Source organism: Rhinopithecus roxellana, chromosome 8, assembly GCF_007565055.1.
Source record: "Rhinopithecus roxellana isolate Shanxi Qingling chromosome 8, ASM756505v1, whole genome shotgun sequence".
Taxonomy (NCBI): Eukaryota; Metazoa; Chordata; class Mammalia; order Primates; family Cercopithecidae; genus Rhinopithecus; species Rhinopithecus roxellana.
In genome coordinates, this window is record NC_044556.1 from 90479157 (window position 1) to 90503435 (window position 24279).

General features: G+C 35.2%; 1 protein-coding gene across 8 annotated transcripts in view; it reads right to left on the bottom strand.

Moving 5' to 3' along the window:
• The window catches only part of CDC42BPA (CDC42 binding protein kinase alpha), a 329925-nt gene that overhangs the window by 146301 nt on the left and 159345 nt on the right, over positions 1 to 24279 (bottom strand). For all 8 annotated transcript variants that reach the window (XM_010381838.2, XM_010381864.2, XM_010381872.2 and 5 more), the window contains exons 7-10: positions 12082 to 12282; positions 9873 to 10121; positions 7007 to 7086; positions 3626 to 3792 (exon numbers count right to left, since the gene is read on the bottom strand). In XM_010381838.2, the coding sequence (XP_010380140.1) occupies positions 3626 to 3792; positions 7007 to 7086; positions 9873 to 10121; positions 12082 to 12282 (697 nt within the window). The remainder of the gene's footprint in view (positions 1 to 3625; positions 3793 to 7006; positions 7087 to 9872; positions 10122 to 12081; positions 12283 to 24279) is intronic.

Below are 24279 nucleotides of genomic sequence, written 5' to 3' on the forward strand. Positions count from 1 at the left end.
CTTCTCTATGTTATTTTTATTCATGACATCTTTCACATGAGACATTTGGAAAAGCAGAAAAGCATGACAAATGGAAGAAAAAAACAGAAAGGCAGGTTCACAGTTGTTGAAATTAACAGACAAGGAGCTCAAAATATTATTAAAATGTTACAGAAAATAGCGAAAAAATACACAAAAATATGGGGAAATTTCAACAGAAAACTGCAACTGAGAGAATCAAATGAATAAACTTTAACCAAAAAGACAATATCTGAAATTAAGATTAATCAGATGGACTTAACAGCAAAATGGATATAGCAGAAGACGGAACTAGTGAACCTCAAGGCAGATCAATAGAAAATATCTTAATGAAGCACACACAAAAAAAGAAAGAATGGAAGGAACAGAACAGAGTATAAAGGAAATGTGAGATACCATCTAACATATATGCAATTAAAGCTCCAGAAGGAGAGGAGAAAGTGCATGAGGCAAAACAGTATCTACAGAGACTATGGCTTAGAATTTTGCAAAACTGATAAAAGACATCAAACAAGATTGCAAAAGCTCAGTGAATCTCAACCAGGATTTTCTGTTAATACAAAGAAAGCTACACGTACGTGAATCACAGTCCAACTATTTGAAACTGAAGTTAAGGACATAATCCTGAAAGCAGCCAGAAGGGAAAACATATACATTACATTCAAGAGATTAAGATTAACAGCTGGCTTCTCAAGAAATATTATGGAAACTATTATAGAAAAGAATAAAATAATACATGTAGAGCTCTGAAAGAAAAAGCTGCCAAGCTAGAATTCTAATCCAGTACAAGTATTCTTCAAAAATGAAGGTAAAAATAAAGACATTTTCACATCAACAAAACCCTATTGAGAATTGTCACAACACACTCACATTACAAGAAAACAATAAAGGAAGTTTTTTAGGCTAAAGAAAAATGATTCCAGATAGAAACATGGAATTTAGGGAGAAATAAAAAGCACCAAAAGGGTAAATAAATGGGTAAATTAAAAGATACTTAATGAGTAAACGTAAAGCAACAATCGAGTAAAATGTATTAAAAGATTTATAACATAGATTAAGGTAAACTACATAACAACAGTCATACAAGGAGCTGTCTAAAGGTTTCTACGTTGTTTGTGAAGTAGTAACATACAAATTATTAAGAAAAAGATATATGAAGATCTAACAGAAAAATGGGCAAGAACCTCGAACCAGAACTTCAAAAGACTAGATATCCAAATGGATGGTAAATATATGAAAAGACATTCAAACTCATTATCCATCAGGAAAATGCAAATTAAAATCACAGCAGGACATCATTATACTTCTACCAGAATGGCTACAAGTTAAAAATGCTGACAATATCAAGTTCTGGTGGGGAGCTGAAGAAAGTAGAACTCGTAAATTATTAGTAGAACTATACATTGGTATAATCACTTTGGAAAACTCTTTGACAATATCTTCTAAAGCTGAAAATCCTCTACTATATGGCCCAGAAATTCTACTCCCAGGTACATATCTGAAAGAAATAGTATATAGGACCATCAAAATAAATATATAAGCACATTTGCAGGAACTTTACTTATAGTAGTCAACATCTGGAAATAACCCAAATACTTACCAACAACAGACTGGGCAATTTTTTAGTGCTTATACCCAATGAAATACTAAACAGCAATACAAAAAAAAAAAGAGCGAACTACTGATATATATAAAACATGGGTGAATTTTAAAAAACAACAAGTGAAAGATGCCATACACAAAAGAGAATATACTGTATGATACCATTTATATGAAGTTCAAAAACAGGTAAAAATTCATTAATGGTGAAAGAAATTAGGATGATGTTTATTTCATAGTGGTAAGTTACAAACTGGGGAGTGGCATGTGAGGACTTTACCCTATGCTGGAAATATTCTACACATGAATATGAGTGAAGGTTACATTAGTGTACACATATACAAACATTTATTAGGCTTATACTTAAAAGTAGAATGCTTGCACACTTTGCTATATCACCACATAAAAAAAAAACAGAAAAATTTCAGTCACAAAAGGGAAGTAATTCATTGCAGAGATCTTAACAACTTACGGAAAAACAGAAAATAGTCCATTCTATTGATGTCTACACAGACTTTTTCTCTACTTGGCCTCTAAAACTATGACAGTAAAATTCTGTGATTATAGAACTTTGATTATTTCTCTCCTAGGAGTTACAAGTTCCTGATCATTTGTCCATAAATACATTCCTTCATTCACAAAATACGTAAGTAAAATATATAATATGTGACATCCTTTATTTTAGAGAAAAAAAGCAGAAAAAGTAGATAGTAGTACTGGGGATATATATATGATTAAATTATAAATAGGATGGTCTGGAAAACTTTCATTGAAGGCCTCATTCAACTACAGACTTGCTTCAAGTAGAGTATTCTAACATTCAAAGGTCAAAGAGTTAAGGAAAACTTAGCAAACGAGACAGGGAAGGACTGGTTTATGAGGAAAAAGAAAACCAGGAGATAAAGTGCCCCAGAAGCCCCCCCAAAAAAAAAAAAAAAAAAAAAAAAGGCATTATCAGGAGGAATAAATGGTCCACAGGATCAAATATTGCTGATAGGTTAAAAGGTGAAGACAGAAATGATCACTGGATTTTACAGCACAGGATAGGGAAACAGACTAGGGGAACAAAGTAGGATTGCTAGGCAGCATGAAGAGCTGACCTGAGGTGAGTGTCTGTGAATCTGAATTAATATTATTAGTCAACATGTTGTGGGTGTTTTAAGTAAGCTGTCTTCAGCTGGATAGTGGAAGACACAAAGTTGTATTCAAACACGGTTGGGGTTCTGCCAAGGGTATTTGACAAAGAGAAAGCGGAACAATAGATTTGAAGGTATATGCCAGGGTATGATTATGGCTGACCAGAGAATGAAAAATGAGGGTATAAATAGCAGAGTTAAATTGGTGATAGACTTGTAGGTAATGATGGCAGTGAAGGAATATTGGAGTTAAGGGGTCAGAGAGAGAGAGCACTAGAAAATTATGAGCAGGAGATTATAAAAGATTTGCTGGAAACTGCGATTAATGAGTTTTAGATATGGTAATCTTAAGACATATCTTACTACCATAGGATGGACTGGATGAAATGAAATGGAGAAAACAATCATTGAAGGTGAAGAATAAAGAAACTCACTCAGAATCTTAAAAAGTTTATGTGTATGTGCATTTTAAAATCACCAAAATAAAATCACCAAATACGGCAGAAGCAATGCTGCAGAGAATGACAATGTGAAAGGAGCTAGAGCTCCTAAAGATTGAGCAAATAAGATAGGAAAAGTCATTAAAGTGCTATAACGAAGTGAGGAGGGTCCCATTTCCCCATCCCCAAAGGTATTCCCACACATTTTTATAAACATAAATATGTACCCACAGGAAACAAAAGCTATTTTGTTGTCGTTTACTATTAATTGTGTGATTTTATATAAACGGTATTATGCTGTTTTCTGCATAAATTTCTACAACTTGATTTTTCACCACTTAAAAGAATTTTTTCCAAAGATAAAACAACCACTTACAATAAACACCTCATTTAACACTGTGAGTACAATTCAAAAAGTGAAAATATATTTACCTTGAAGTTTTCTACTGAGTTCAAGTTTTTCTTGCTCAAGGCGCTTAATTCTTCTTTCATAAGCTTCAGTTGCTAAGGTGTTGTCTAGAGTCCTCTGAACATTAACATCAAGATCCAGTGAGGTGGGACCAGCTGTAACTCTTAAACAGCTCCGATCAGAAAGTACACTGAAGAAAAAAAAACAAAACAAAAAAACGCAGGTTCATACTGTGAGAAAAAGTTTGAAGAAAAATGTTAACATTTTAAAAAAATTGTTTTTAACTGACTCCACATTTATGGCATAAACATTTTTAAATTGCTCATTTAAAACATAGATTTGAATATCTTGCAGCTTAGCCAGCTGGAATAATTATAAAATTTTTTTTGCAAAATCACCAAAAACTGTTTTTAGAAGCATTTGAAAAAATGAAAACCTAATATCCCCCAAATTATTTTGATTTAAAAAACCCCACAAATTATAAAATGAAGTTTGCTGAAGGGTTACTGGTAGTTTAAAACAATCTGACCACCTAGGTGAAACAGTAGTAGTCAAAAGCACCAACCACGGCACGGCCCTCTTTACTAGAATTTGAAATTCAAAAGCAAGTTTCTATCTTTAATTCAATACGATTTAAATAAAAATACTGCAACTGCTGGACATTTGGTGGTGAACAAAACAGACAAAAATCCTTGCCCATGTAGAGCTTATATTCCAGTGACTGAGACAGAAATAAACAAAATAATTGAGATATTCATTACATTAGAAAATGTTAAATGCTAAGGAGAAAACATAAAGCAGGAAAGGGAGAAATAAAGTATTGAAGGGGAGGAGATAAAAATTTAGATAAAGTAGTCAGTAAAGCTGTCACTGCTAAAGTAACTTTGGAAAAAGCTAAGTAAAGGTGAGGGGACCACTTAAGGGAATATCAAAAGAAAGAATGTTCCAAGCAGATGAAACAGAAGTACTAAAGCCCTGAGACATGAGTATGTCTGGCATGTTCACAGGCCAGAAAGGAGGCCTGTGTGGATGGAGTCGAGTAAACAGAGAAAAATAAACTCAGAAAGATAAAAATAAGGCAGTCATGTAGGGTCTTGTAAAAAGTTTGATTTGGAGTTGATATGAAGCCACTGGAGTTGGGGATGGGTGGACTGGTTCTGAATAGGGGAGTGACATGCTCTGATTATCTTTTAAAGGATCACCTGAACAGGTTCAGAGACATAAAAGAAAGTTATTTACATAGTAAGTGGGTGGTTAAGACAGATTTTTAAGTAGATGAGAGGAGAGGTCTCAGCTGGAGATGTACACTGAGGATTCATCAGCAAATCTTTGGGAGAACACTAGAGAGTTTAGATGGAAAAGAGAAGTCCAAAGACTGAGCCATAGGACACTCTGATATTCACAAGTCAGGGAAGTCAGGAGGGTTCAGGTATGGAGTCTGAGAAGGAATGACCAGCAAGGTGAGAGAAAATCAGTCAAGTGTCCTAGAAGATAGGAGAAGAAGGTATTTTAAAAGTATGGAGCTGTGGCAAATAAGATGAGACTAAGCAATTAAGTAAGACTAGAACTGAGAAGTGATCATTAGATTTAGCAACATGTTGGTCAACAGTGACATTGATAAAAGCAGTTTGCATGAAGTGATGGTGGCACATACCTGACTGGAATGGATTCAAGAAACAACAGTATGAGAAAAATAAACAAAATATAGTCAAAAGTTGAAGTAATTTTTCTATAATATAGAGCAGAGACATGGTTGATAAGAGGTAAAGGAAGTAGAATCCAGATTTTATATTTTGTATTAAGATGGGGAACTGACATTTGTAAGCTGATAGAAATGATCTGATGATGCAGATGACACAAGAAGAAAAAATTCATGACATAAAAGCAAAACATGCACTAGACCAGCCAGGAAGGAATGAAAGAGACTGGCCTTACTAGAGCCTTGCACAGTTCATCCATGAAAAGAACAGAGAAATTGGGTCCAACAGTAAGTAGGCGGTAAATATGGTAACTGGAGCTTGTGGAAGTTGTCTGTGGTTTGCCTCAATCCTTTTGGTGAAAGGGGATGCAAGTCAGCTGAACGTGAGGATGACAGAGGTTTCAAACTCAAGGAGAAAGAAATATGCCAGATGCAATGGCTCACATCTGTAATCCCAGCAACAGGGGAGGTTAAGGTCAGAGGATGGCTTGAGGAGTAGGAGGCTGTAGTGATCTATGACTGTGCCATTGTACTCCAGTCTAGACAGCACAGCAAGACTCCATTTCTAAATCGTTTTAAAAATTAGCTGGGCATGGTGGCTTGTGCCTATTGTCCCAGCTACTCTGGCGGCTGAGGCAGGGGGATCATTTGGGGTCAGGTTTGAGGTTATAGTGAGCTAGGACTGCACCACTGCATTCCAGCCCTTCTGCTGCCCAGAATAAGACCCCATGTCTTAAAAAAAAAAAAAGAAAGTAAAAAATAGTTATCTAGGTGAGTGAAAGAGTGAATACACTACAGTAATACAGTATATTTGTCAGAAAAGGGGCACTTGAGGTTGGTAATCATGAATTTAAAGTAGACCAGTAAGAATAGTCAGCTATTTTTTCTAGTCATTTGGAACTGTACAGGTAGAGAATAAAATTTTAATAGTTAATGTTGACTTAGCAAAGCAAGTATAACAGAATTAGAGACAGTCAAAGAAATGAAACGGCATACAAGGAGTGATTATAATCATTCTCAATAGAATTTAAGCAGGGTAAGGGGGAAATAGGGAATATAAGTGAAGGAAGGGTCAGTGAAAAGATGGTAGAATTAACGGGTTGAAAGTTCTCCTGCTTGACATCTAGAGAATATTCAACAGCATGAAACTCTTCTAATTACTGCTTCATTGCTAAGGAATAGATTCTGAGCTCTCTGTTCCATTCCTTCCCCTCCAAAATGAGTTCAGATTTTCACATATTCTACTCATTTTGTAACGCTTAACTTTCTATTTCCAGTAGTAGGCTCATTCTATTTTTTAAAAAGTTTTAATTTACAGTTTTCTCATACATTTTTTATGAACCTCAGTTCAATTTAATTTGCTTTAAATTGTCCAAACTATGTTAACTTTTTTTTTTGAGACAGAGTCTCGCTCTGTCACCCAGGCTGGAGTGCAATGGCGCAGTCTCGGCTCACTGCAACCTCCACCTCCTGGGTTCAAGCGATTCTCCTGCCTTGGCCACCTGAGTAGCTGGGATTACAGGCACCTGCCACCATGCCCACCTAATTTTTATATTTTTAGTAAAGATGGGATTTCACCATATTGGCCAGGCTGGTCTCAAATCTCCTGACTTCATGATCCGCCTGCCTTGGCCTCCCAAAGTGCTGGGATTACAGGCATGAGCCACTGCACCTCGCCCAAACTATGTTAACTTTTCAAACTTACCAGCTACTAGTATATGTAAAACCAACAAATGGCAGATGGTGGCCAGAAAATGCAGTGTGTGTTGGTGGGGGCATCGTTTCCTAAAGGAGGAAAAAACATCTGGTAAGAAATAGATAGCTATGATCTGTAGGCTTGGCTATAAATATAAAATGCCAAAAAAATTAACAAAAAAACTTTTGACTGTTCAATTTTAAAACACTGATAAGTTTGGTATAGTTGTTTAGTGATATAAAATTCAGACCATGAACACTGCTACTCTAAAATTCTAATTAAATTAAAGATGGAAAGTCTGATATTGAGAATACAGTCATTATTATTCATGTACTCTGTATTTGCAAATTTGTATAGAAGCTAATATTTATTTGTAAACCCCAAATCAATACTTGTGGTAATTTTATGATTATTTGTAGACATGTGCAGAGCACAGAAAAATTTGAGATGTCCTATGCTCACATTCTTAGCTGAAGTTGAACAGGAGAGGCTCTGCCTTCTCATTTAAGCGCTCATATTATAAACAAGTGTCCTTTACAGGGTCTCTTTGGTGTCATGCATTTCACATTTTTGGGCCCTTCGTATGTGATTCACTGCTTGCAAAAGCTCCCAAGCGTAGTGCTGAAGCATTGTCTAGTGTTCCTAGTGCAAGAGGACAGTGATGTGCCTTTACGGAGAAACTAATGTGCTAGAAAAGCTTCATTCAGGCACGAGTTACAGTGCTGCTGGTGGTAAGTTCAATGGTGAGTTCAGTGTTAATGAATCAACAATATATATTATATAAAGTGTCTTTAAAGAGAAGCACACATAAAAACAAGACTATATATTGATCAGTTGATCAGAGGCTCACAGAAACCTAACCCTGTACTTCCCTCAGAGCAATGGTTCAATATTAGCTAATAGTGTTCAAGGCAACTATATAGAACATAAACACCATGAATAATTAGAATCAACTGTACTATGTATTTAATTTGGAATGATTCACAATTTGTTAACAGTAAATATAATTCTGTTTATAAAAAATTGGTAAGAGAAGTTCATTTAATTATTCTTTGTGAAGTTTAGACAGGAAAGTATGAGAAATTTTTATCTGCCTTGAATATAGTACTAGGATGGTTTTATAATTACAGTTATCAAAGAGTGATCACAGCTTATTGTATTGAAAAGAGTATTCACAGTTTCAGTGAAAAGTAATATAACGTGTACCTATTATGTACTCACAAAAATTTTAAAAAATTGTAAGTCATATAACAACATAAAAAATTTTAGTACAGGATTAAAGCCATAGTAAATAAAATAACTGAAAAGAAAATAAAAGCTCAAATTAAGAAGGCTAAAAAGTGGCTAGGAGCAGTGGCTCATGCCTGTAATCCCAACACTTTGGGAGGCTGAGGCAGGTGGATCTGAGGCCAGGAGATTGAGACCATCCTGGGTAACACAGTGAAATCCCATCTCTACAAAAAGTACAAAAAGTTAGCTGGGCATGGTGGCGGGCGCCTACAGTCCCAGCTACTCAGGAAGCTGAGGCAAGAGAATGGCGTGAACCCGGGAGGCAGAGCTTGCAGTGAGCCGAGATTGTGCCACTGCACTCCAGCCTGGGAGACACAGAGAGACTCCGTCTCAAATAAAAAAATTTTTTACAAAAGGGGGGGGGAGGAAGAGGAGGAGGAGGACAAAGAAGAAAGAGGAAGGAAGGAAGGAAGGAAGGAAGGAAGGAAGGAAGGAAGGAAGGAAGGAAGGAAGGAAGGAAGGAAGGAAGGAAGGAAGGAAGGAGAAGAAGAAGGGAAGAAGAAGAGGAAGAGGAAGAAGAGAAGAGGAGGAGGAGGAGGAGGAGGAGGAGGAGGAGGAGAGGAGAAGGAGAAGGAGAAGGAGAAGGAGAAGGAGAAGGAGAAGGAGAAGGAGAAGGAGAAGGAGAAGAAGAAGAAGAAGAAGAAGAAGAAGAAGAAGAAGAAGAAGAAGAAGAAGAAGAAGAAGAAGAGGAAGAAGAAGACAACTAAAAAGGCAAAAAGCACAAACATTTTAAGTTCTTATTTTCCTAAATTTTAATCTCATATAACGTAAAGGGTTATAGCAGAGGTCGATATACTATGCTGGCCTGTTTTGGCATGGCTCACAAGCTAAGAATGGTTGAATTATTTGGCTAGTGGACTGGCCGAATAATTGGCTTGAGGTCTGCTATTCACCTCAGGCAGGGTTATATAGCTCAGGGCTATACCACGTCTGTGGACTATTTTCCCTATTGATTTCCTACCAAGTTAGCTATTGTTAGCAGCAACACACTGGGCTTGGGTATTTAGTCCTGGAATCTGCCCTCTGTATCAGCAAAGCTGCTGATTTTTCTATCCAGTCCCATGTTACTAGTACTACTGTCCCAGACCAAGTCAGTAGTGGGGATGGAAGTGTGTGGTATATATGACTTTAACTAAAGTTCAGTAGCTTTTCACAAATAAATGCTTCTCAATTTATTTCTCTTCAATTGTTGTATCAAGCCCTGACACGGTTGTTTTTGATAATTTTGTCCAGTTCTATGGTTCTAGAGAGAAATTTGCCAACCTCTTCACTTTGCAATCATAAAATCTGCTTTTTTAAGTATCTAATTTGTTCTCTTAGGAAGCTTAATGGCATAACTTAGATATCTAAGAGGTAAAACTCTGAATTTTAATTTTGTTCTTAGTCACAAATAACTATGTTCACCTCAGTTAACTTTATTCTTAATTTGATTTGTGACAGAATAAGCAGTGGAAGCCATGATCACTGACTGATAACTGATAACTGTAAAACCATCCTATCAAAATACTTATAAACCAAAAAATTACTATATAACCATATTAGAAAGAAACAGAGGGATAGAACTTCTTCACAGTGTCATACTTACAGAATTTTTTAAACAATCATCATCTACATCAAAATTCGATGTATCTGTTGGGCTACTAACTTCTGGAATATAAGGTGCTTCACAGTTCCGAATATTATCCCAATCAATTCCACTGAAAAATGGATGTTTCTTAAAGTCTTCTATTCCATTTTGACCAAGTCGATGTTCTCTGCTACAAATGAGCCTTCGAATAAGATCCTTAGCATTTTCAGACACATCAGTCACTTGGGCTGGAAACTGAAACCTCTCCTAAACAGAGAAAAACAGAAACAAAATATAAATCAGTGTTTAACATACTAAGTAAGTTGGTTGACTTATTTATTTTCTTAAAAATACATTTTCTTTTAAATATATCTAATAACATGTTGGTGCAAAGTACTAATACTAAAGGAATACAGGGATGAATGACAGAAGATCATTTTCCTAGGACTTTTAATTTCATATATGAGTTATCACGCATGTGCTATAGAAAAAAGAATACATTATACCTTAAATACCTTAAACTGCTATCAGAATGAAGAGAAATTACTTAAAAGTAGTGGAATTTGACTCAATATTTAAATCGACCATAGATGATTGATAATGGTCATATAAGTTACATACTAATGATTAATAATATATATATATATATATATATTTTTTTTTTTTTTTTGAGACGGAGTCTCGCTCTGTTGCCCAGGCTGGAGTGCAGTGGCCGTATCTCAGCTCACTGCAAGCTCCGCCTCCCGGGTTTACGCCATTCTCCCGCCTCAGCCTCCCGAGTAGCTGGGACTACAGGCGCCCGCCACCTCGCCCGGCTAGTTTTTTGTATTTTTTTTTTTTTAGTAGAGACGAGGTTTCACCATGTTCGCCAGGATGGTCTTGATCTCTTGACCTCGTGATCCGCCCGTCTCGGCCTCCCAAAGTGCTGGGATTACAGGCTTGAGCCACCGCACCCGGCCTAATAATATTTTTAAAGTACATAATATGTATCTGACACTATTTAAAATATGTTACTCATTTAACTCATTTAACCCTCAAAACAACCATTTTAGGTGGGTACTCCTACTATGCTACTATTATAGAAGAAATAAAGACACAGAGAATTCAAATAACTTTCTCAACATTACACATCTAGTAAGTGGCAGAACCAGAATTCGAACTGAAGCTGTAATCTGTGCTGTTAAATATCATGTTATACTATAATATTCTTTTCTAATTCAAATGATGTACATGCTATTTACAACCTTGCTGCTATTTCCAGTCTTTCAACTCTTTGTAACTACTTGACACATTGTCTCTGCAACCAGGTAGAAAACATAAACCCTATAAAACTGATTTTTATATATGTAAAGCAACTAATCATAATTGCTTCACTGGAACAAATTAAAAAGAACAGATTATCATTCCCTTCTATTGGATATCCATATTCTAGGTTTTTGCAACCGCTCACAATCTTCTAAGACTGCTAATGAAACCTTTCTTCTTCTTCTTATGTCTATTTCACTTAGTACTAAATATATTAAAGTTTCATTAATTTGTTCTTGTTGTGTTATCTGTGTTGCTTCTAATGTTATCATCATAAGTAATATTAGAATAGGTATCCTTGTACATATATCTTTGTTCTACTGAAAATGTCATAGGGTAGATTCCTAGACTGAAGTTGCTCAATCAAAACCTCTAACCATTTTTTAAGGCTCTAAGTGCATACTTGTATACTTTCTGAACAGAAAGATTACACCAATTTATATTCCTAACTTAGAATGCCCATCTCACTACATTATTTATGATACAGAGTACTATTTGTCTTTTGATCTTTGCTAATTTGACAAGAAAAAAAGTATCTCATTCTTATTTTAAATTTGTATTGCACTTATTAATACTAAAGTTGAAAATTTTTTTTACACACATTCTAGTCATGATTATACATATACTATATACATATACTATAGTAAGCAACGATCTAAATTCTCTGCTTAGGACCTTTGTTATTCTACTGGAGAGACCACTTAATTTCCTACTTAGTAGCATCTCTAATAAAATACAAGAAAATGAGAACTAGTAACTTATGAATAATTTATGGATTTTTGACTATTTATGTTTGTTGTGTCCCGTACTAGGATAGAAATGTGATTGTTCACTGTTTTTAGAAAAATATTTTTCTTTAAAAATGATTTTATTATATGTGTTATTTACCACATTAATTTGAACAAAAGTAAAATATACTAACTTTGTGATTCATGATTTTTCCGTATGTCTCCACCAAAGATTCTGCATAAAATGGTGTTTCTCCATAAAGCATTTCATACATACAGACCCCCAAAGACCACCAGTCACATTCAGGTCCGTATCTGCCTTTTCCATCTTCCATGGCTTGAAGGATTTCAGGAGAGATATAATCTGGGGTTCCTACAGCCACTGAGGACTGAACCTGAAGAAATTTACATTTTTATTAATCTACTATATTAGAAATAAAATTTTAAATTTAAAATAGTTACTTAAGATACAGAAGACATTATTATCTCATAAACACATCTTTGTCATTATCTGAAAAATAATAATCCTTGTATATTATGTTAAATTTTGTATTATCCCCACATTAATAGTTTTCCAGATTTTGTAACACTATAGAACTTTTATTACAGCTGTTACATAGCTGATGACATTGAGAGGAACAATTTAAACCATCATACCCATTAACAACAAACTGAATATTTGGTTTAGAACACTCATTATTGATAATTACCTGTCAAACCTATACATGTAAAAAAAAATGAAGCTGTGAAAATTTTACAATGAGATGGGGGGAAAGCTCCTGATATTTAGGCCAACACTATGAAAAGCCTGGAGATTATATTTAAACTCCTTAATAGAAACCTAAGAAAATAAATGTCAATAATGTACACCAAACTACTTACTAATTTAAAAAACTATAAAAGAAGAGGTATATCCTTCAAAAACTAAAGTTCCAATAGAGAGGAAAAGTTGAGTACTTGTTATATAGCAAGTTAGGTTTAACTAGAAAATAGTAATTAAAGCCAGGCATGGTAGCTCACATCTGTAATCCTCACACTTAGGGAAGTCAATGTGGGAGAAACACTTCAGCCCAGAGTTTGAGATAAGCCTGGGCAACATAGCAAGACCCTGTCTCTATAAAAAAAAGTGGAAGAAAAAATAAAACAGGTAACTAGAAAAATTTTGGGTATATTTGTTGTAAGGTACTTTGAAGTAAAAGAATATTGACCCTTTACATGTTTTAGAAGAACTTACCCGAAACATGAACATTCCTAAAGTAGAGTATCAGTTAATATTTTGGATTTTCTAGACTACATTTCCAATTCTGAATAATTAGGAGAGACTTACATTTTAGTAATGAGATTAAATAACTTAAAAACCCTTCCATTACAAACTCTTAAAAATGCTATATAAACATCCTGTCTAACACGGTGAAACCCCATCTCTACTAAAATTACAAAAAAATTAGCCGGGTGTGGTGGTGGGTGCCTGCAGTCCCAGCTACTCAGGAGGCTGAGGCAGGAGAATGGCGTGAACCTGGGAGGCGGAACTTGCAGTAAGCAAGACTGCGCCACTGAACTCCAGCCTGGGCAACAGAGCAAGACTGTCTCAAAAGGAAAAAAAAAAAAAAGCTAGATAAAATATAACAATTATTTGTATAAACATATAAAAGAACTTTTTTACAAAGAGAAATTCTTAGAGGTCAGTAATCAAGAAACGCTTAAAAATCAGCAGAATAAGCATTAGAGCTCAGTGGGGTTGGGAAATTGTTGGTTTTCATTTCCTAGGTTCTCGAATTTTAACATACACAAAAGCGAATACCTTACACTTATATAAGGCAAGAACAAAACAAAAACAAAGGAACAGAAGAAAAGACCTTATGCTTAGCTTACATGAGGTGAGGAGTTTGAAGACAAAGGCTTCCCTATATACACACCCTAAAATGTATACTGTTTAAGAAAAACGGTACATTATAAAAATCTGCCACAAAGCAGAGAAGGACAAGACATTTTATCTATCTTGACTCGTGTGTGATGAATGAAAAATATTGTTCCTGGAGAAATTCATAACATTACATCATATAGTCTCAACATTTGGGGTGCAAATGCATACCGCTTCTGTGGTCCAAAAGTTCCCAAGCCAAAAAATGGGAGAAAATGTTTGCAATCTACTCATCTGACAAAGGGCTAATATCCAGAACCTACAAAGAACTCAAACAAATTTACAAGAAAAAAACAACGTCATCAAAAAGTGGGCTAAGGATATGAACAGACACTTCGCAAAAGAAGACATTCATACAGCCAACAGACACATGAAAAAATGCTCATCATCACTCGCCATCAGAGAAATGCAAATCAAAACCACAATGAGATACCATCTCACACCAGTTAGAATGGTGATCATTAAAAAGTCAGGAAACAACAGATGCTGGAGAGGATGTGGAGAAATAGGAACACTTTTACACTGTTGGTGGGACTGTAAACTAGTTCAACCATTGTGGAAAACAGTGTGGCTATTCCTCAAGGATCTGGAACTAGAAATACCATTTGACCCAGCCATCCCATTACTGGGTATATACCCAAAGGATTATAAATCATGCTGCTATAAAGACACATGCACACGTATGTTTACTACAGCACTATTCACAATAGCAAAGACTTGGAATCAACCCAAATGTCCATCAGTGACAGACTGGATTAAGAAAATGTGGCACAAAGATACCACGGAATACTATGCAGCCATAAAAAAGGATGAATTCGTGTCCTTTGTAGGGACATGGATGCAGCTGGAAACCATCATTCTCTGAAACTATCACAGGAACAGAAAACCAAACACTGCATATTCTCACTCATAGGTGGGAACTGAACAATGAGATGACTTGGACACAGGAAGGGGAACATCACACACCGGGGCCTATTGTGGGGAGGGGGGAAGAGGGGAGGGATAGCATTAAGAAATATACCTAATGTAAATGACAAGTTAATGGGTGCAGCACACCAACATGGCACATGTATACATACGTAACAAACCTGCATGTTGTGCACATGTACCCTAGAGCCTAACATATAATAAAAAAAAAAAAAAAAAGAAAGAAAGAAAGAAATAAAAAGAAAAAGAAATTGGCATTAACACTGACCCAAGGTTAGTTGCCTCTAGGAAGCAAAACAAATTAAAATCTACTGTGGAGGACACATGCTCAAATTTAGCAGATATAATTCTTAAACACAAAATGTCGCTGAATATGAGCTCACAAACCAATAATATAAACCAAATGAGGAAACTGTCTATTATGAGTAACTCATAAATCCCAACAAACAGAACAATTGGATCCCTAACAACAATCAGATCCACTCTATGAAACAAGTATGTTTAAAATTATTAAAGACCTAAAAAAATCAACAACACAAAAGTTTTTAAAAATCAAACAGAACTCCCAGAAATGAAAATGGTCATTGAAATAAAATAAATGCAATAAATAGGTAAACAGTGGATTAGATACAGTTGACGAGAATAATAAACCTGAAGAAGAGCTGAATAAATTAACTAGCATCTAATATGAAGACTTAAAAAATGGAAAATTTGGAATAAAGGCTAACACGTATGGACCCTAGAATGGACAAATTCAACACAGCATAAGAGAATGAGATAAAAGAGAGAATAGTGGAAAGCAATATCCAAAGAGACAAAGCTTAAATTTTTTCAAGAATGATATAAGACTTGAATTCTTGGATGCAGGAAGGGCATAAAGTACTTAGAAGAGGTCGAGCACAGTGGCTCACACCTGTAATCCCATCACTTTGGGAAGCTGAGGCAGGTGGATTGCTTGAGCTCAGAAGTTGGAGACCAGCCTGGGTAACATCGTGAAACCACATCTCTACAAAAAATACAAAAATTAGCTGGACATGGTGGCACATGTCTGTAGTCCCAGCTACTTGGGAGGCTGGGGTGGGAGGACTGCTTGAGCCCAGGAAGTCAAGGTTGCAGTGAGCAGAGATGGCACCACCACACTTCAGCCTGGGCAACAAGAGTGAAACCCTGTCTCAAAACAAAACAAAAAGCACTTAGAAGATAAATAAAAGCAGATTCATGTCTATACATATTGGAATTAAACTACAGAATACCAAAGCCAAAGAGATTTTAAAAACATTAAAGAATAGAGATTATCTACTAAGGAACAACAATTAGACCAACAGCTGAATTATTATTAACTAAAAATTGCAGTCAGAAGAAAATGAAGTTGTACCTTCAAAGTGATAAGACAAAATGATTGTCAGTATAATATTACCTACCTACCTAAATTATGATACAGAAATGATGCATTTTCACACAAGACTAAGTGAACTATCACTAATATTTCCTTTCAGCTAAACAAGTACTAAAGGGTATACTTCGGAAAACAAGAAATTTAACCAAGATGGAAGAATGTGATACTAGAAGCAATTATGAACAAAGATATTAGTAAACCTTTTACTAATACATCTAAATGGTGGTTAATTGGATAACACAATGAAGGAGGAGGAGGACAAGGACTAGAAAAAGAGGCAGGAGTAACTACCTTAGGGCTGAAAAATAAATTTACCCCATAAATGTATACAACTATAATTTGTCAGTTTACAAATAGAAAAATAAAAATTTTTTAAAAACACCCACTTTACCTTTCTAAAAAAAATAAGTTGGAAATAAAACACTGGAAAAACAAAAATATATTACTGAGGATGTAAACAGGATTCAAGTATTCTCAATTTCTTAGGTTTTTAAAATTTTTTAATTATTATTTTTAACGGTGGTAAAAATACACATAAAATTTACTATCTTAATGATTTTTAGAAGTGTGCAGTTTCAGTGGCATAAGTACCTTCACACTGTTGTGCCTCTAGTCCCCACCATCCATCTCTAAAATTTTTTCATCTTGGAAAATTTTAACTCTGTACCCATCAGTAATTCCCCCATTCCCCCTTCCCCTAGACCCTGGTAGCTACCACTGTACTTTGTTTCTTTGAACTTGATTACTATAGTTATCTCACATAAGTGGAATCATAAAATATTTGTACTTTTGTAACTGGCTTATTTCATTAGCATAATGTCCTAAGGTTTCATCCATGTTGCTGCACGTGTCAGAATTTCCTTCCTTTTTAAAATTCATTGATATTCCATTGTATGTATACAGCACATTTTGTTTATCCATTCATCTGTCAATGTACAAGGGTTGCTTCCACCCTTGGGCTACTGTGAACAATGCTGCTCTGAAAATGAGTGTACAAATGTATGTTCAACTCCCTGCTTTCACTTCTTTTGGGTATATACCCAGAGGAGGAACTCTGGATCACATGGTAATTCTATTTTCAATTTTTTGAAGAGCTACCCATACCGTTTTCCATATTTTACATTCCCACCAACAGTGCCCAAGGATTCTAATTTATTCACACCCTTGACAACACTTGTTATTTTCTGTTTTTTTGATAGTAGCAATCCTGCTGAGTGTAAGATGGTGTATCCCTGTGATTCTGATTTGTGTTTCTCTAATTATTAGTGTTCTCTAATTATATGTGCTAATTGTCCATTTAAATATCTTCTTTGGAGAAATGTCTATTTAAGTTCCTTGTCCCAGCACTTTGGGAGGCTGAGGTGGGAGAATCACTTGAGGTCATGAGTTTGAGACCAACCTGGCCAACAGGGCAAAACCCAGTCTCTACAAAAAAATAAATAAATAAATTAGCTGGGTATGGTAGTGCATGTCTGTAATCCTAGCTACTTGGGTGGCTGAGGCAGGAGAAGTGGACTGAGATCACGCCACTGACACACGCCTAGGCGACAGAGCAAGACTCTATCTCAACAATAAAATAAAATAAAATAAAATAAAATAAACAAAATAAAATAAATAAAATAAAATAAAATAAAATTCCTTGTCCATTTTTTAACAGGATCCTTTGTTCTTTGTTGCTGACTTGTAGGAGTTCTTTACATATTTTAGAGACTAACCTGTTATTAGACATATGATTTGCAAATATTTTCTCTCATTCCATATGTTGCCTTTTCACTCTGTGTCCTTCGATGCATAGAAGTGTTAATAGAGATATTGCTCCATTTATCTATCTTTTTTCTTTCGTTGCCTATAATGCTGTGTCATCCCCAAGAAATCACTGCCAAATCCAATGTCATAAAGTTATCACTTCTGTTTTTTTTCTAAGAGTTTCATAGTTTTAGTTTTTGCATTTAGGTCTTTGACCCATTTTGAGTTAATTTTTGTTGTGAGTGTTACGTTGAGTTAATTACAGTGTAAAGTAATCTAAGTTTCTTGTTTTGACTGGGAATGTGGCAGAAAAACTGATTATAGACAGTAGGTAAACTATAAATGTTTAAAAATGTGATGATAAACACTAAAATACTTAGAATATGTAACTTCCAAACAAATACAGAGAAATTTAAAAGCTAAACTTGACCAAGTCAACAGAAGGCAAGAAAGAAGAAAACAAACTCAAGCCTACATGCAAAGAAATAAGCAAAACCAATAATAAACAGCATATAAGATACTAGAAATAAGTGTATTAATAATCACAAAATTTATAAATGGATTAAATTCACCTATTAAACAAAACTGTTACACTGCACAACACACAAAACCAAAATGAACAAATGGGAAAAACATCAGCAATCATCTGTTTAAAAACAATGCACTTAAAACATCAGGACACAGGAAAGTTGAAAGTAAACAGATGGAAAGGGATATATCAGGCATATGATAAAGAAAAGAAACTTAAGATAGCTACAGTAATATTAGTTAAATATATTCTAATGTCAAAATCATTGTAAGATTTTTTTAAAAAATTCATTAATATAAAAGAAAATACCCTGGAAGAAATGTGAATTCTGAATAACATACACCTAACAGGCACAGCTACAAAAGAGCTGTGCAAAACATTGATGATTACAAAGAAAAGTTAGTAAATTTACCATCATAAGGATTTTTAAACAATGAATAATAGATCAGAGAAATAAAATCGTTAAGAACACAAAAAAGCTGAATGACAAAATTAACAATTTAAATCTTATGTGCATATATATCTGTACCCAAAAGTTAGAAAAAAATAGTATTCTTTTCAAATAAACAGAGAACATATAAAAACTGGCCTGTTACAAAATCACAAAACAAATTTCAAAAAATGTCAAAAAAAAAACACCTAATACCAAATAGACCCAATCTACAGTAAACTGAAACCAGGAAGAACTAACCAAACACATAAATCTAATACTATGGATATTAAAAGGCATATCACTAAATAGTGGTCCACAGAAGAATTCTAACTTAAGTTGGAAAATATTTAGAATTGAACAGTAGAATGTTCTGTATCAAAACTTATGAAGGAAAAGAGAGGCAGAAATAAATACTAGGAAAAGGGGGGCAAAACTACCCTGTAACAGAGACGTTAAAACTAGGAAGAAGGCGGTCTGAATTAATTTATGGCAGTAAAATTGAAAACTCAGAGAAAATGGACAATTTTCATTGAAAAGACTATATCAGACTAAAACTCAGGAAGAAACAGAAAATCCAACAGACCTATAATCACTAAAAATTTGAATCAGGCTGGGCGCGGTGGCTCAAGCCTGTAATCCCAGCACTTTGGGAGGCCGAGACGGGCGGATCACGAGGTCAGGAGATCGAGACCATCCTGGCTAATACGGTGAAACCCTGTCTCTACTTAAAAATACAAAAAACTAGCCGGGCGACGAGGCGGGCGCCTGTAGTCCCAGCTACTCAGGAGGCTGAGGCAGGAGAATGGCGTAAACCCGGGAGGCGGAGCTTGCAGTGAGCTGAGATCCGGCCACTGCACTCCAGCCTGGGCGACAGAGCGAGACTCCGTCTCAAAAAAAAAAAAAAAAAAAAAATTTTGAATCAATAGTACAAAATCTATCTGCAAAACAAAATAAAATTGAAGAAAACAAAACTTCACCCAGGTTAAGGTGATTTAAAAGTAAATTCTACCAATGATATAAGTTAACAGATAACTGTATTATAAACTGTTCTAGAGCCAAAATGGGTAAGGGGAAAATATGGGTCCTCTGTTTATTTTATAAGGCTAAAATGACTTAAATCTAAAAATCAGACAAGAACAATTTAAGAAAAAAAATTATACTCCAGTCTGAGATACGACTAATGTCATGTAAGAATGCCAGGTAACAATACTATACAAAATAGTAGCAGAGTCAACTAGCAATCTGTTAAAATACTGCAATATAACATCTTGATAAAGTTACATTTACTCAAAGGATGAATGATTTAACAAGGGAAAAGCTGTCATTTATCAGATTAACAGATTAAAGGAAAAACAACCTAACCTTATCTTGATGGATGCAGAAAAGTAATTTAATTTCAACCAGAATCATAACAGAAAAACTCTGGTAATCAGAAATGAGAAGAAATTTCTTAATTTGATAAGGGATATATACCAAAAGCTAACTTTAAACATTAAACTAATTTGAAGCTACAGAAACAACATCACTGCACCTATTTAACATTGTACTGAAGGTCATTAGACTCCATGGTAGGAGAAAAAAAAAAGTACATATAAAGATTGTTGAGAAACAAACCCAAAGTTTGTCATAATTTATGGATTACATGATTTATTGTATGAAAAATCTGGAAGAATGTATAAACTATTTTAAACTGATAAAATTTAGTAAGATTGCTATATTCAAGATGAATATACAACATCAATTCTAATCCTAAAGAAGAGTAACAAGGTATTAAACTGCAAATTTAAACAAGTATCATTTATAATACAGGTAACATTAAAAAATCCACAAGTCACTTAGGAGAGCAAATCTAACTCATCTGGGTAATGGATTAATAGTGAACATTATGAAACTGTATTAACAGACATAAAAGAAAATCTGAAACAATAAAAAGAAACACAACATTCATAGATAAGAAGATCCCATGTTGTAGACATAAATGTCCCCAAAACTAAGCTCTAATTTCAATGACAGGTCTTAAATACATAAGCCAGTGTTTATGAAGGATTGTTCACATGTGTGTACATGTATGGATATAAACCAATATGATAATCCTAACAATCACAGAGAAAAATAAAGGGCCAAGAATAGCCAAGATAATTTTAGAGCAAGAAAAAGAATTATAGCAAACACTTCACCACCAGAAATTGACTTCTTAAGGTAAAGTGATTCAGCTGGTACGGTTTTGACCGAGATATAAGAGAAAAAGCAAGTTGAAACTTAATTTAAAAGTCACAAATTTGGGAAAGCCTCATAGATTTGAGGCAGTTGTCCAGATAATAAATAATGACCCACATCAAGTCAACAATCGTTAACATTTCAGGACACTGGGAATAAATAAAACATTCTAAAAGCTTCCAGAGAGAGAGAGAAAGGCTATAATAAAAGGACTGAGACTCAGAATGGCATCAGATGTCTTAACAGCAACACTGTAAGTTAAAAGACAATATAATGCCTTCTAAATTCTAAGAGAAAAATAGTTTCAAATCTAGAATACTATGTCCAGACAAATTATCAATAAAATATGAAGGCATTTTTCAGACATGGAAGATTATGAAATATTTACTTCCAATGGAACCTTCCTCAGGCAGCTATCACCAAATGGGATCCAGGAAACACAGTCCGATACTAGAGAACAACGAAAATTCCATGAAGACGATGAAAGGTAGTCCTAGGATAGTACCTCTGCGGTAGGTCTCTAGAACAAACAGTCCAGATTAGGAGAATGCAAGACTCCAGTATGAATATCTCCATGGGAAAAAAAGGAGCTGCTAAATTCCTTTTACTAAGTAATTCAACGTGGTGGAGAGTTTGAGGATTAATTGGTGAAAATTACACAGAAAATTAAGCAGAGCAAAGTGATCACTTACACCAGGAAGAATAAAAAGGTTTTGAAGAAAAGAAATGCAATTAAAACAAATTGTATGACACAGCAATGAGTATTTGTATCATCATAATAAAATACTGAACAGGATTTAATGAGGGATTGTGTGATAATTACATTGGGAGGATAGAGAGGAAGTGTACTGGTTGGGCAAGAGCAGAGCAAGAGACCTGAATCCTCATCTACCATGGTAGGAAATTAAGAGATAGTATCTAAAAATAAATAATTAAGAGACAGTAGCACAAATATGGTTATAGGAAATATGTAAGTAAACGAAATGCTCAAAGCACCACTGCACTTGCCTGGGTGACAGAGCAAGACCCTGCCTCAAAAAATAAGACAATAAAATCTAAAAATTAATTTAAAAATCTAAAATAAAACAAGGTTTCTTCATTATAGTGTTTTTTAAATTTTTACTTATTTTCATTTTTTATTTATTTATTTTGGAGTCAAGATCTTGCTGTCACCCAGGCTGAAGTGCAATGGCACCATCACGGTCACTGCAGCCTTGACCAGGTCCTAAGCTCAAGCGATCCTCCCATCTCATCCTCCTGAGTAACTGGACTACAGGTGCATGCCACCACACCTAACTATTTTTTTGTAGAGAGGTCTTGCCATGTTGCTCAGGCTGGTCTCAAACTCCTGGGCTTAAGCAATCCTCCCACCTTGGCCTCCCAAAGTGCTGGTATTATAGGTGCAAGCCTATGGTTTTGAAAATGGAAGTCCAACGTGATATTACGTCCAAGAAAACCATTTTGAGTTCATCAATAAGTATGCTAGAAACAAAACATAAAATATCCTATCGTCCAGCAAAATCAGAATGACTGGGAAGACACACCAGACTTTCACGAACAAATATAATTGGAGGAAACTCATAGAGACAGAAATATTACTCATGCATTCTGGAATTTGCATTTCAAATGCATTCAAAAGGAATTTAGAATGGCAAACATCAGACTACAGGGACTCTATCTCCAGCTTTGAGTCCACTGGACTTGTAATATGCAGGACTAGCTCTCTCCGTGGAGTTATTTTTCCCTGCAGCTCTATCCTCTCTGGAATGGTGGCCCCAACTTCCAGATGCCAAAGCCTCCCTGATTTTAATCTCTGTTTTCTCAACTCAGCAACACTACCATGCTATTTCCCTCTTCCAATGTCATACCTGGCACTACCCACTTCTCACTTTATACTCCCTATATACAATTATCCTAGAGCAGTATAATTCCATATACACATCTTCCATTGTTTATGTGACTACTGTCATATCCTTTACTTCTACATGTCATAAACCCCAAATTACAAATAATTATACATTACATTATTTTTGCTTTTAACAGTCAGGTACCTTTTATGTAAATTAAATAAGAAAGACAGTATAGATATTTTCTTTACCCACTTATTTATCGCATATGGTATTTTTTATGCTATAAATCCAAATGTCCAAACAGTATCATTTCCTTTGACATGGAGGACATTCTTTAGAATCCAGGCCTGCTAGAGATTTTCTCATCTTCCATTTATCTGAAAATGTCTTTAATTCACCCTCATTTTTGAGGGATATTTTTCTTAATACAGAAACCTGTTTACACATTTTTTTCCTTCAGCACTTTAAAGATATCACTCCATGATTTCTCATGAGAGGTCAGCAGTCCTTACCATTTCTCCTCTGTATGTAATACGCCTTTCCTTCTGGCTGCTTTTAAATGTCTTTATCTTTAGTTTTTAGCACTTTAACCACATCTGACATGGCCGGCTAATTCTGTATTTTTAGTATAGACAGGCTTTCACTGTGTTGGACAGGCAGTCTCAAACTCCTGACCTCAGGTGATCCACCCACCTTGGCCTCCCAAAGTGCTAGGATTACAGGTGTGAGCCACTGCACCTCACCTATGATCACTTCTTTAAGTCTCTGTCTGCTAAGTCCAACATGTGTGCCAGCCAGGTCTCTACTGACTGCTTTTATCTGACTCTGCATCACTATTCACATCTCCATTTTTGTTTGGTTCAGTGATTTTTTTTTTTTTTTTTGAATCCTGATCATTGTGAATAAGATGTTATAGAGAGTATTGAGTTTGTTACCTTCTTATGAAGAAAAACAATTATTATGTAAGCACATAAAAAAATTACTGACTGATCTCCTTGACCATGAGTTGGCTTACAGATATACTCTGTGATTGTAGGTTCATACAAAAATCTAAGATTTGTCGTAAGACCCTCTACTTGGAAGGAAGACTTCCAAACTCTGCGGATCTTATCAGGGCTTGGACTTAGGTTGTTAAGTCAGGGTTAGAGTAGGTCTTAGGTGATACAAAGGTTGTTAGCTGGCTCTCCAGGGCTGAAAATTCAATTTCCCCTAGCACTGTTTCTCACCTGGGAGATCTGCTTGATGATTAGTATTCTGGTCTGTTTTCAAATGCTATCATCTGCTATTGTCAAGCCTCATATGGTCTTGTAGTACAATGCACAGCCCAACCTTCATGAGGTACTTTATGCCCTCTCTCTGCACAATTCCTTCCT